General features: G+C 31.7%; 3 protein-coding genes across 3 annotated transcripts in view; 1 reads left to right on the plus strand and 2 right to left on the minus strand.

Annotated features, from left to right (window-relative positions):
- Positions 1–15171, plus strand: part of LOC134705788 (uncharacterized) — a 474551-nt gene that overhangs the window by 109060 nt on the left and 350320 nt on the right. The gene's annotated exons all lie outside the window — the stretch shown is intronic.
- Positions 1733–5380, minus strand: LOC134705158 (uncharacterized). The gene is made up of 2 exons (XM_063563911.1): positions 5344–5380; positions 1733–3671 (listed from the first exon to the last, which is right to left on the minus strand). The coding sequence occupies exon 2, from the start codon at positions 3632–3634 to the stop codon at positions 1754–1756; it is 1881 nt and encodes a 626-aa protein (XP_063419981.1). The 5' UTR covers positions 3635–3671; positions 5344–5380; the 3' UTR covers positions 1733–1753.
- The window catches only part of LOC134707320 (neuronal calcium sensor 1-like), a 36245-nt gene continuing 27403 nt past the window's right edge, over positions 6330–15171 (minus strand). The window contains exons 5-8 of the mRNA XM_063566969.1: positions 14589–14667; positions 12665–12753; positions 10097–10174; positions 6330–8733 (exon numbers count right to left, since the gene is read on the minus strand). Of these exons, the coding sequence (XP_063423039.1) occupies positions 8626–8733; positions 10097–10174; positions 12665–12753; positions 14589–14667 (354 nt within the window). The 3' untranslated portion in view covers positions 6330–8625. The remainder of the gene's footprint in view (positions 8734–10096; positions 10175–12664; positions 12754–14588; positions 14668–15171) is intronic.

The following is a 15171-nucleotide window of genomic DNA, read 5'->3' on the forward strand; positions in this document are numbered from 1 at the left end:
TTGAATGCCCATTTAATTAGGTGTGTGAATTTTTTCTTAATGAGAATGTGAGGCAATGTGGTATACAGGGTAGAACAATCAAAACTTTGAACAGATTCAAAATCACCAATATAAGCATGCAATTTATCAAGTACTTCCAACGAGTTCTTGACACTCCAAAAGTAATTTATTCCACTATTTTCGAAGGCCTTATTTGAACAATTTATTATAAGTTTTTTTTAAGGGGGAATACACAGGAAAGGGTGTGTGCTTTAGAAGTATAAGAAATGTGACATACCATTATGGTATGATTTTATTATGTGTTGTAGGTCCGAGACCACAATTATTTCGTAGTGCATTTCTTTTAGAACATAAATGAAAAAAAAAAGCCCACCTGCTAATTTTAAACCTTTTTGAGCTGGACCAAATCACTACTTTCCTTTAAAGTTCTGGACCCAAATTTTTTTACAGTGTAATTTCAACTCCCCCCCCCCCCCCCCCACACTTGTAATTTGAGGCATTAAAAAGTAAAATCACAAAAATACTGAACTTAGAGGAAAATCAATTCGGAAAGTCCATACTCACATGGCAAAATCAAATATCAAAAACATGGAGAAATAAATTTGGAAGGTGTATAAAAATGAATGGCAAGTAACCCACTGTCAACACTAGGGACTATATTTGTGGTCCCGGACCAGCAGGAATAGTTATATTGTATAGACAAATATGTAAATAGTTTGTAACATTTTCACTTTAAACATGTATGAATATGAATTTTGTCTCAATGTTTTAACATACAAAGGCATCCACATAGCCGTATGCTTCCCCGATGTATTTTTAAGTGGACTACAAGGTCTTTGTATCAGATTATTTTAAATTGGGATTGGGGAAGGGGTGGTGTTGAAGTGAACTGAGTTATATTCGCTTAAAATACGCTGCCTTGTTTCGGTTATTTTCTAATCTATAATATTCCAATATGCACAGAAGGTCACATGTGTGACTTGAAAACATGGTACAATGCGGTTTTTTTTTTGCTCAATTAAACACTTTGTTATTCTAAAGATATGGTAATATAAATATACATTTTGCATTTTCAAGATCAATATGAACAGTATTTTTTTTTTTAAATTTATTAACATGCAATAATATACATAATTCGAAAAAAAAGTTACAAAATTGTTAACTTATGTTTAATTTTTCCAAAATACTAATTAAATTACTTTTATACGGCTATTTGTCCTTACTTTTAAAATCTTTTGCATGGTCACATTATTTTTCAATAGTTTGTCACATTTGTATTCATGTACAATATCACGAATTGGAATATCCGTTTTACAGATGATATCGGATATGTTCCTCACGTCAACTACAATCTCCTTCCCTTTCATGAATGTGACCTACCGAATTAGACCATTTACCGCTTTTGTTATCACATAAGAACACGACGGGTGCCACATGTGGAACAGGATCTGCTTATCCTTCCGGAGCACTTTTGATCACCATTAGGTTTTGGTGGGGTTCGTGTTGTTTATTCTTTAGTTTTATATGTTGTGTCATGTGTACTATTGTTTGTCTGTATGTCTTTTACATTTTTAGCCATGGCATTGTCAGTACGTTTTATTTTCTATTTTTTTTAAGTTTGACTGACCCTCTTGTATATTTCGTCCCTCTTTTAACGGGAAAAAACAAGACATATTTTAATATATATTTTTTTTAATTTTGTGAAACTGAGCATAATGAAGGTAACGATAATGTTTAACCTCCATTATTTTTATTACTGCATTACATTTGAATATTTACAAATATTAAATATAGAAATTACATTACTATCTCTTTGACAAACCCAAAGTTTCCCATCTGAATCACAACCTATAGCCCCTGGTTCTCCTAAACCTGACGATCCTGAAACTGGGGATATAAGAACAACTCCAACGAACTCTGCTGCGTATGAAATCATGTGTATAATTTCTGAGTAACTATCGGTTACCAAGACAACTGGTCTATTACCGTAAGATCCAATACACAAATCAACAGGTGTGAACGATTCGTCGTCATCAGAATCTTTGCCATTATATTTGCCAACTACGTTACCATCTTTCAAGCGAACATCAACAAAATGATTGTTAGAATATGACAGGCAGATAAGATCGTTCCCCAGTACGCAAACTCGCATCGGTACGATATCATATCCCGTATCAAAGTTCCACATTTCCTCCCCAGCTGGCAAAAAACATTTAACACAACCAAGTAGAACATCGGCGACGTTATCCTTTTCAAAACCTGTTATAACAACTGAATCATCTGGGAAAATTGCGATACCTACAGGGTGAAATATGCTTGGGGAAATTATGATATTTGGTTCACTTCCTGCGAAACGACGAACTACAGTTTCATGAGCAAATGAAACCAGGATTGTGTTTGTTTGCTCAACAGCAAATCCATACGCTGATGGTTGTATGTCAACATTTCTTAACACGTTTCCGTTGATATTATACAACCCAAAAGAACAGGTTTCCAATTCTTCATTTGTTATAAATAGCCAAGCTTCGGTTGGTGAAACGGGTATAACACCATTGCAACATGTGCCTTCCTCTAATTTAAAACTGGCTTGTTCAGAAACCAATATTTTTGTCCATGGTGCAATTGGTTGTGTGAATGCATAAGGTAAAGACGCATTTGACCTTACAGAATGCGAAGACGAATCAGAATCTGTATCACTACTATCACTGACGATGCTCAACGAAAACAAATCTCTTGGCCCTTTTGAAGCAGACTTTTTGCACATGTGACCCCATCGACAAATTAAACACATACGTTTATCACACTCACTACAGAGCCATTCACTCATGTTTTCACGACACACATCACAAGTTAAAACATTCTTTGCACTAACGAAATAATTATCCTGAAACCCTTTTACTCCCTCGCCAGGAATGTGTATATTCGAGCGACACATTGGACAAATGACAGACTCATCTGAAATTCTGTTTCTGACGTGATCCTTCAAACACGGAAGACAAAATGTATGACCACAAGGGAGTAGCTTTGGACATTTGTACGCGCTCTCAAAGCATATCGGGCATTGTCGATAAACGTCCATGGACAATTGTTTATTTATGTAACTTATTGGGTGTTCGTTATCAGTTACTTGCAGGTTTTCATGGTGGGTCGTTTGTTTTATCTGTTCTAACTCTTGTTCATGTTTTTGTTCTCCAGAATTATTTGTTTTTGTCTTTTCTTGCAAGACAATGTTTGAAATAGTTCTCTGGTCAGTTGGTTGGTCTTTAATATGTACTTCTGCAACTGATGTTTCATGTTTTTCTTTCAATACTTGTGTTTGATCATATTTTTGTTGTTGTTCCTCTTGTAAACTGCAAGTTTTAAAAATCTCGCCTTCTTTTCCATGTGATGCTCGTTTTTCACACTGACCTGCTGATTCTAAATCATCATTTAATTTATTCAAATTGTCATTATACACGACCGATAATTTTGCAGCATCAGCCATTGTTTGTGCTTCATTTTCGATGATAGAATGACAAATTATGACATCATTGTTAATGCACTGAGTCTGTTCGATTCCCTCCGTAGATTCCTTGTCATGGTCAGAGGCAGTGCTGTTTTCTGTGTTATTTGTTGATTTACTGTTTCCCATCATATTCTCATGTTAGTTCTGAATATGAATAATCCAAACACTTTAAAAAGAAATATATTAGATATTACTTAAATTAAATAATGTTTTGAAGCAATAATTGTCAGCTTTATACTTATATATGTTGTGTACAAGATGTAAGTTTGAACATATTAATTTGTACAGGGTTTGTGTACAAGATAAGCTATAAGTTGTTTTAGCACATACCTTCTCGCACCAGGTGATACAGGTTTATCTTCTAAAATGTAACAGTTTAATGTTTTAAATTCAATTTTATATACTTCCACCTTTAATTTATTGCTGTTTCCCTTGTCTCCAAACTGAAATGAGGATACCTAAATCGTTTACATTCTTATTCCATTCTTCTACTTATACTATATTCATTTCCATAAAAAGCCTTTTTGTAATCTAATAATATTTTTAGTAGCAATGCTTAGTATGATACTGTATCGTGTAGCTGTATACACATGAAAGAAATATGCAAATAAAAAGACTATGTGCTTGCGTCATACATTTGTGTCAAGCAGTTAATAAGACACTGATAACTTGTACAAAAAATCTATAGAAATTATAATGTGTAAACAATTACAACTTGTACACAACATATATATATTTCAAAATTCATCAGAGAATGGAGAAAAGCCAAACGGCATATAACCATATTTCTCGGCGCTTTTTTGTCTACATAACACTCACCAGAGGCGCTCGATCAAAATAGTTATAAAGCCAAACAAGTACAAAATTAAAGGGCATTGAGGACCCAAAATTCCAAAAAAGTTGTGCCAGATACAGCTATGGTAATCTATGCCTGGGATAAGAAAATCCTTAGTATTTCGAAAAAAATATATATACTTAGCATTTATATTTTAACACATTATATAGTGTCCTTTTGGCGCGATTTTGTATGAAGTGAGGTAAAGATTCGTCTAACGTTTCAATTCATTCCAGGTTATGTCAAGTTGTGCGATTTATTCCACACGTTTGTATGTGTGTGAAAATCTCGAAAAACACAACAAATACTGTGCATAAAATTCGTGATTCTCAACGAACATACAATTAAAGAACATTTGAAGTTGTTCCATTTTAACAGAGCTGTATACTATTATTTTCTTGAATAAGTAAACAAATGGAACAATAACTTGCATAATTGAATATTTTTTGCAAATTGAACATGTTGAATTTAGGGTCATATATGAGTTAATAACCAATCTGCCATCATTTCATTCATGGTCGCTTGGTGTATATAATGTTTTTTTCTTTTATTGTTTTCTTATTTTGTTGATGTATGTATGCCTTCAACCCCATTAAAGTATAAATATTCATTATTCAATAAACTTAAAACTTTTTTTAAATCAAATTTAATCCTGGTATCTTTGTTGAGTTTATTATGATTTAACGTATCAATGTATATTTTTTTTTTATAAAAGATTGGCGACAGATACCAGAGGGACAGTCAATACACGTCACATTTGGAGCAGAATCTGGTAACCCTTTCAGAGAACCTGATATCAGCTCGTTTTTTTTGTGGGGTTCATATTGCTCGGTCTTGACTTTTGTATGTATGCTTATAGTATAATATTAATCTTGTTTGTCTTTTTTTCTTCTATTTCGTCGTTTGACATGGTGTTGTATGTTTGTCTTTAATTTTAATCTTATGAGTTTGGTATATCGGAGATTTTTTCATATATATATGTCTTGAACCTTCACAAACTTACCAAATCAATATCTATGTTGACTTTCGTTTTGGCTCTGCCTTGTAAATTTCCAATAATTTTTACTTCCTCTTTCAATTTAATCTATTTTTACCTCTTATAGTAGCAGTTAAAAGAATGGCTATAGAAACAGTATTCAATCGATTTGTTGTGTTCTCAAAAAATTAACTTGCATATACGCTAGTTAGAAATCAAATGTTAATAAACATAACATTATGTTTGAAATATCTCTGATACATTTTTTTTATGGGAACATTTTGTCAATGTTCATATCCGTAGATCTGGATATTTTTACACCCTGAAGTATCATAGTACACCCTTAGACGAAGGGTAGTGAACGTAGATAACGAATTTATCCCAGGTCTTAATCCAAATTTGGCGATTTTTATGGAAATTCGACCACAAGTGAAACGTTAAAGCAACGTTTATATTTTTGTTATTTTTTAAAAATCCCATATGGTTTATATAAACTTACTCAAGGATAGAACACTGACAAATAAAAAATAAAAACTTGGTATTTTCACGAAATTTTGTTTTCAAATTTCCATCATTAATATTTTCAAGAAATATCTAGACAAGAAACTTCGTTGTCTCATCGTTTAATATTTTTTAGGTTAACAATAATCAATGTGGTGTATGCACTCTCTGAAAAATGTATCATTTTAGTTTTATACGAAAAGGAAAAATAACAAAAATATCGAGCTCCAAGGAAAATTCAAAACGGAAAGTCCAAATGGATAACAATTCATATTCCTGACTTGGTACTTTTTGTCGTAGAAGCTGGTAAAACTGACTGTACTTGGAGACTGGAAGCAAAAGACGATTTCTTTTTTTTCTGGTAAAATAGTAATGTAAATTTGTGAATAGCTGTATGTATACATTTTTGTACATGTCTTGAGTTGACAGCTTTATCTATCTCAAAATTAAAGATATACACTAAGTAGCTAATTGAATTTTGCTATATATTAAACAAAAATAACAATAAAAAGACGGATTTCAAAAATTGTATTTGAGTGAGGAAACACGCCATGAACAACAAAAGTAATATATTAAAAACATGTGAAAAATGTCAACAATTTTATAAAATAAAATACATCTTGCATAATTATGTTCTATATACTGGGAAACAAACAGGTGTAAGATAAATAAACACATACATAACATCGAGAAAATGAGCATTGTAATAAAATGATTGACAAATGTTCAATTACGTCATCTATGGTATATATTTATACTGTTACTACACATTGTACGTCCAACATTACTTATACATAATGAATACCTAAGTATTATGTTAGCCTACAATGTAAGGATAATATATAAAATACATTCTAACAGGCGTAGTAGCATAGTTCAGATAAGATTATTTTCCGTTTACATGTACCAGAAAGAAAACCCATTAATAAATAACAAATTTTAACAAATGCACTATATAAAATTCTATGTAATTTATAAGTCAGATACTGAAGTCAGCTTTATTCTTTTTAGCAAGTTCTATGTTTCTTGTAGGTGTTTGGCTAAACTTCACATATGTATCAAAGTTGTAAGATTTAACCATGCGTTGAATTCCGGTTATCTCCCTTTCACCAGAAGAATATCAACATAAAATCGAATATGTTGCAATAAGTATCCTTTAGTGTAATAAATGTTTGAAATACAATCCAGGATTTCTTGTTTTATTTCATTGAATGAAAATTCTTGTTTAGTTACATCCAAAACAAATCATTTAGATGATAAGTTTTATCTTATTATTTTCTTTGATATATATTCATTTACATTACAATGAAAAGCACTAGACAAAACTAGCACCAGCGCTCAAAATTCATAGCACATTCTAATTTGTTCTGTTCTGTTTTGCTGTGTAAAATCACAATTTAGTCAGATAGAAAAAAGAAATGGACAATAAGATTAAAAAAGTTTTCCTCAGATAAGTTCATTGTTATACGAGGTCCCGAACACAATGTTTTCCCCTTCTGATATATTGACAGAGTTCATATTTTGCTGTTAAAGATCAAAATCTCAAATGAAGAAAAAATAAACAGGAGATGCACCTAGGATAAAAAATACTAATGATTCTTCAATAATTCCATTGATCATTTTTTTTCTTTGGTGGCAATGCGGATACAGTGAATGAACTGACGAACAATCGAACAAATGAGGGGAACAATGACAACTACAAAGCGGAGTATAATATTAAAAACATTTGTTATTTATTCCCCTTATCACTTAAGCTATTACTTGATTAAAGTTATGGAGTAATTTCTGTTTATAAGATTTAAAAATGATACTTTAGTTTTTATGTTTGAATTTTTGAAATATCTAGCAGGAAAATTATTATGTATTAATCATATCCAGGTTGGCAACTGAAAACCTCCAAGTAAAGATGCGATCCATCTCATAAACATTTTATTTTCAAAATGAAGAAAAGCCACCAACCTAAAGGTTGATCAACATTATCTGTTACAGTATACAAACAAGTTGAAAACAAATTGTTACAGTTCAGTCACATTTGTTTTTTAAACAATAAATAAACTTTAAATACATTCAAGCATATATAATGTTAGATTTACATTTGAGCTATATCACAGCAGTATAGTTTATGTTGAAGTCATTCTATTGAATTAACACTTACAAATGTATAACTACGTACTAAGCCTTTTCGTAAACATTCTGTTATTATTTTTAATTGACCTTCACCTTTCGAATTGTATGCATGTTCTTTCGAATATATTGTATTTTAGAATTTATGCAGAATTATATTCAATAACAAAGATATTTATAAATCGGAAAAATGTTATCCTTATTTTTTGTACAAAGCTAGAACATCCTACTATTTGTATCTAGATGATTGGCCTTGATGACTATACTACTACACTACTACACATTAGTTTAGCAGGTATATTTGTAAACTAGTATCAGTTTGTTAAATCGTATATATTTAGTATTTTTTTCTACTTCTGCCGAATAATCTGTCATGGTACATGGTATATGATATACAGGTAATTCGTGATACTGACAAATATCGACAAAATATAAAAATTAAAAAACCGTAGTTAAAATTTTTTTTCGGAAAACAGTCGAGTTAAGTAACGCTGTCTGTGTACAGAAAGCGTTTCTTTGGTCTTCCTCTTTAAAAGGGGTTCTGTTTCCATGGTAACTCAGATATCGGGTTTGACATTAGTCACATTATCCCAAGTGTGTTACAATGAATCTATCATCATGGTTTTGGAAGACATACATATGGTTCTCATTGAGAGATTGTGATATTAAGGGTTTTGTTTACCCCTAGCTTGAGTTATTTTGTGTGTCGTAAAGAGTCAGTGCTTGAATTATTGTTGGGTCTTTTTTAGATCCTTCTATGAATTCCTCAAATGATAGTTTATCGTCTTTATTCTGAAAAGTAAAGAAAATGTAAATTAAATAAAAATGTGTTTTGTAACAAAAAAAGGGTTTAACATTCATGGATGCCCCACTCGCACTATCATTTTCTTGGTCAGTGGACAATGAAATTGGGTGTAAAAAAATCTAGTTTGTCATTAAATTAGAAAGATCATATAATAGGAAACTAAGTTTGAAGTTAATTGTACTTCAACTTTATAAAAAAAACTACCTTACTAAGAGCGGGATATATGTACAAACGGAGGGACAATCAAACGAACGGACACACTGACCGAAAAACATCATACCCCTAGGTGTTATATACATGCATATTTTCAACTTAAACTATAACACACAATCAATCCATCGAGAAGTGTACCTTTATAAATGAATTCAAATGGTATCACTGGAACAATTCCATTCAAGTTTGAAATTGATCTCATAATGGCAGATTTAAGTATCAAAATTTAGACTATTTCGATCAGAATGAGGTGAATGTAACCACCATGGTTTCTAAATTATACCAGTTCTTTGATTTTTTCGACATACTTAGTATCGCTACAGCAGGAATAGTTAAACAAAGCTGTATTTGGCAAAACCTTTCCCTATTTTGGACCCTCAATGCTCTTCAATTTCAAACTTTATTAGGTCTTATTATTTATTTTATTCAAGCATCACTAATGTCCTTTTATGAACACGCTTTGAAAACCTGGTATTTATGATTAGTTTAGTCGTTACTAAACTTGGTTAATTAGTAGCTATCAATTTGATGAGTTTATCAACCACTTGCTTTTTGTTCCTCAATGCTTTTCAACTTCTAACTCTTTGGCCTTTTAGCCATTTTTTTGATTCGAGCGTCACTAATGAGTGTTTTGTAGACGAAAAGCCAGTCTGGCGTAAATATTAAATTTAATCCTGGTATTTATGATGGGTTCATTTGCTATGATAAACAGGCAATCAGACGGATTCGACATGTGGATTAGGAGGGAGTTTACATATGGATATGCTCTACAATGATGATTACTCTTTTTTTAATTTCGGCTTCTTTTAAGTTCATATTGTATTTTGTATCAGCCGCGCCTTTAGTTGCAGTATTGTTTGTTTCAAGGTGAATGTGTGTATAATTTGAATTCTCTTAATTTAACATTACAAAAAGTGTTTCAATATTTTATTCAAGTTATTTTTATACATTTTCGTTGCGTGTACCTTTACCCTGTCTAGCAAATGAGAAAAATACATGCGGAATATAAAGTAATAATGAGATAGCTCTTTTTCACACTCATAATGTTCGCATTTTATATTTTGTTTCTGTTTTTACTACAGTAAATAAAGCAAAATGCAATTTTGTTCTTATCTCAAGTAATGATGATAATCTTACCTTATCCATGATGTCAAATATTTTATTCACTCTTTTCTCAGGAGTGTTTTCTTCCTCTGGTAACTTAACCATGTTACCCTGTTGATAAACAAAATTCAGACAAATATTAGTAAGATATATGCATTTTTCTCTTTTAAATTAATTTCAACTTTTTGTATATGAAGACGATGCAAAATTGTAATTTGTCTGCTATATATCGAACTTGAATAAACAACTCATGTTGTATAATTGCCAATTAATAATTGTTTCAGCAATACATCAATCATTATATGAATAAATGCAAAAAGCTGGCTGACAATTCACTAATTACTGCCCAGCCTTCAAAGTTTAGCAGCTGTCCAGCAAAAATATACCAAAGTACCAGTAGGTGTCATTAACATATGTATTGAACTTCAATGTAAACTTAAAAGTTAAAAGGGGAAGTCCAAAAAAACTGACTAAATCATACCCTGAACCTATTATGATATGCCTCTGTCACACATTCACGGATTTGATGCTGGATTAGCTACGGATACGATCCGCATCATTCAACACAACATTCCCAAAAAAAAATTTGAAGTCTCAGTTCCAAAGATCTAGACTCATCACAATATATGCGATTTGGGATAAAATCTGGTGTTATTGATTTTCGACTTTTATTCATATACATTTATCGGAATAATAGCATAAAGCATTGTGATGCCGGGCTTACTAAGTGGTCGGGTGGAATTCTGGAAAGTTGGTACGTAATTTGTATAATCGACCTCTACTAAAGATTTCAACAGCGACCCTTTACTTCAAAGAAAGATTAGAAACCGTTTTGAACCTGCTTTCATTGATCGATTATTACTTTTTACTAATTGTACCGAATATGTGATTTTTCAGGAAAAAACGAATCATAGTACCAATTTAGTAATCAATTTCTTCTTTGTTTATGCATCAATATCATTGACGTAACTACAATCCCATTCCTTTTCCTGAATGTGATCTATCGAATTATACTATTTACCGGATTTGTATAATAAAGCAACACGACGAGTGCCACCTGTTGAGGAAGATCTGCTTACCCTTCCGGAGCACATGGAATTATCCCTAGTTTTTGGTGGGTTTCGTGTTGATTATTTTTTAAGTTTTCTATGTTGTGTAATGTGTACTATGGTTTGTCAGTTTGTCTTTTTCAATTTTTAGCAATATTTTGCCGTATTTGAGGTAAAAACAATCTGCAGCTCCTTTTATCAATCAACCAACAACGATTGGCACCAAACTTATTAATACATTCAACCCTATTCCTATCTTTCAATCCTATTTTCGAAAAACTCAAAACAAACATGTCTATTAATTCATCTTAAATATTATATAAAAAAAAAAGAATAAGTCTGATCAAAGCTAAAATTGAAAAGTTTAGTTTGTGATATCTTAAACTTTTGAGAAAAATAATTCGAATTTCGTAGATGATTCAAAGGGTTTGCCAAGGAAAGGAAATAATAACCTAAGATACTTGAATATATAGTTTCAAGAAAATATGTCAAAACCAGTAGTGTGTTTCGTTTCTTTAGTTGGCTAGTATGATTATGTTCTTAATATCATTTCATCTTATTTATCATATGACGAGTTTTGTCATATCATATGAAGCCAGTTCTAAAGACAATTGATGGCATCTTTCATTATTAACTTAAGTAATACAGGTAGCATCAATTATATCTATAATATCTATAGCTTGTATTGCCAAAGGAAAAATTTGTATGTTAACGTGTCGTTTATCATTTGCCTGTAAAGTGCAAATAAATTGATAAATCTCTTCAAGAGGGGCCACGGTTGCCGAGTCGACAAAGTAGTTTATCTTCAGTGATCATTAGACTGTCAACTCTAAAGTGAGTGCTAACCCAGCTGGTGGCAATTTCAATTTACTAGGATAGTTAGTTTTCATGCGGAAAGCCTGTGGTTCTCAGCGGCTTCCTTCAATAATAAGAACAGATCGCCATCCGATGCAGAGTGCTGACAGTGGCATTAAACACAATCAACCATACATTCGATTGTGGTCAAGCACATGATAAAAGAGTAGGAACGACTTAATAGTCATAGATGTATCAAAATTATTTATGAACTCATATTTTTTTCCTGACCCTCGTTTAATGTAATGTTTATGGTGACACTACATGGATACGAATGTATGTTTTGCGTATCTAACAGTCTCTCAATTTATTTCAGAAACTAGAGCGTTATGTATTGGATCGGCGTTATATATACTTACAGATATACACTAAATGATCAGGATAAAGGTTTAGAATATTGCCAAACTGTCCAGAGGATATGGAAATCGCTGTCGCGGTAAAAAATTAAAATTTTACAATCCCAGTCAAAATGTCAAACTATCTTAAAACTTATAACAACAAAAGAGATTGTCAGGGGAAATGATGAAAGAGGGAAAACACATATATAAAAGAGGTAAAAAAAAATACACGTTACAAGCCTAGAAGACAAGGAGATGGTAGATAGGAAGTATGAGAACGGAAAAAAAGGGGAAACTACTCTTGAATAAATGAAGTATCTATACAAAGTTCAATTACATTATTTGCGTAAAATACATACCACCATTTTATATATGGCATCTACTATATCTAACAGTTCTACTCGTGTTATATAACCATCACTATCAAGGTCATATAATTTGAAAGCCCCTGAAATAAAAATTCAGAACAATGTTTTCGGAGTTTAGTATGACGTCCATTTTCACTGAACTAGTATAAATTTTTTATGTGTGGCTAGCTGAAGCACGCTTCTGGTTGCTGAAATTTCTCGCTGCATTGAAGACCCATTGTTGGCCATCGGTTGTTATTTGCTTTTTGGTCGGGTTGTATCTTTGACATATTCCCCATTTCCACTCTCAATACTATGTAAATTGAAATATTTAGTTACGAGCAGCTTCCTTTGACTCTGAACTAGTTTATAATAAATTTTCGGTGTTTGGTTTTACATTCCCCTTTTGGTGGGACACAATTCAAAACCTTCAACGTCAAAAGATAGAAGACCAGCAATTGCTTAACATTGATCAGTATCTTTCAAGGTTTTAATTTAACTGATATTCTGAGCAATAAAGATATTTTTATATGGCATGCCAAACCATTTGTAAATATGGCTTTGTCCGTGTTCCTTATTCTTTTTAGAAAACTTTTGAACTTCCAATTACTTTGACCTAATAATAAAAGACAAATCATTATACTTATGTCATATAAACCACTAGAATAAGGTGAAAAGGTAAGTTGAAAAATCAGATTCTGATATAATATAATATTCAATTTTAGAATCTGATGTATTCTGCGTATACCAAATTATTATTGTTTGTTGAAAAAGTCACAAAGCATTAAAATAAAATCAACGACGTGACTTCATTTTCCTTTCAGAGTACGACCAATCAAGGTCACGTTCGGTTTAGATGCTGAGACGGCGAATTGTTTACGAGTTATCGTATAGTTTCAAACTTGTTTCACTCTGGTTTAAATCCAACAGAAAGTGCGCATATTTATGTATCATTGCAGTATTAAATTTACATTGTTAACTAACTAATATTTGAGTTAGCCTTTTTAATGTAATTAAAGTTCTTCTATTTCAGCACTACTTTTTGTTAATCAAGTTTTTCCTATTTCAAGAAAAGTGTTGAAGAGCTATTTCAGACCACCATTACAGAACTATAAAATATGTCAAATTAAATAATGCTGACGTTATACAACAAACATTGTATAACTGTGCTAGGATTAATTGAAAGATAAAGAGAGTAAAATGAAACAAAGTTTACATGAAAATCATCTTAAATGAAGGACTGGTATTTATAAGTTGGATGTATCTTTTTAATGTGCATAACTACGACTGGTTAACCATTGCACCATTATTGTTAACGAAATATAAATGTTAACTTATTAGTTGAAGAATGTGTATATTGTTGAAATCTAATTTCTATGTTTTAAGGTGTTAATGCATTCACATGAAGAAGATATATATTGACTATATTCCAAGTGTGTTGAATGATGAAAGATTATTTGCTGCTTTAATTGTTTCAAAAGATAAACATAACACAACAGGACAGTAAAACCGAAATATAATATTTGATTACTATCAACAATGATGACGTTAAAAGTAAACCAACAAAAACACCGAATTTCACGGAAAGTTCAAAACGGAAAGTCATTAATCAAATGTCAAAATCAAAATCTGAAACACATCAAATGGATGGATGGATAACAACTGTCATATTCATGCATGTAAGACAAGATAATCTTACAAGGATGTAACACTTTCTGGTTTGCTTTCATCAATTCGTCCTTTCAGGATCTAAAGGATCCAAAGGTAGTTTTAACTGTTTTGTAAAATAACGTCACAACATTAGTTTAATTTCCATTGTTAATGATCTGTATCGAACTAGTTTTTAATATTTATACAAACAATGCATTTAGATTCTGCAACGGTTAATTGTGACCAATGATAATAAATAAATTCGGGAAAATGTGTGCTCACTTACATTGTAACTTTTCTTGTACGCTTCCTCTAGAGGTCACGGATAAAGCTTGTAAAAATTCTCCAAATTCTATAAAACCGTCCTAAAATAAATGCAATCAAAATGTTTAATTATATGTAATGTAAAACAAAATCTCTTTTGCCTGTCTAAAATGAGTTAAAACACATCGAGCTATTTGAGCAGATCTTAACATTTTTGTGTATAAGCATCATTTTACGGTATAATGAGGGACATGGTGGACTATTTGACCACAAGGGTGACATCAACCAATTGGCCAGTGTTTTAAAACCGGTATCAACATGAAGATATCACATTATTGAAATTTACTGATATTTTTTTATTTTTTTTAGCAAATCTCTGATTCCTTACCGGCTTTGACTATAGAATCATATTCAAAACAGTGTGGTCCTGGCCATTGATTGACGACCTAAATTATCCCATTGACTGGGACAGATTAGGTGAACGTTTGTCTGTAACGACCATTGCTCACTTCTTACTTATTATAGAATTTAAACTGTGGGGTCACCAAAATTTAAGGTTCTTAACGCCTTTAATAATAAAATAATTCGAACCAGATGCTCCGCAG

This window comes from Mytilus trossulus, chromosome 2 (assembly GCF_036588685.1).
Source record: "Mytilus trossulus isolate FHL-02 chromosome 2, PNRI_Mtr1.1.1.hap1, whole genome shotgun sequence".
NCBI lineage: Eukaryota > Metazoa > Mollusca > Bivalvia > Mytilida > Mytilidae > Mytilus > Mytilus trossulus.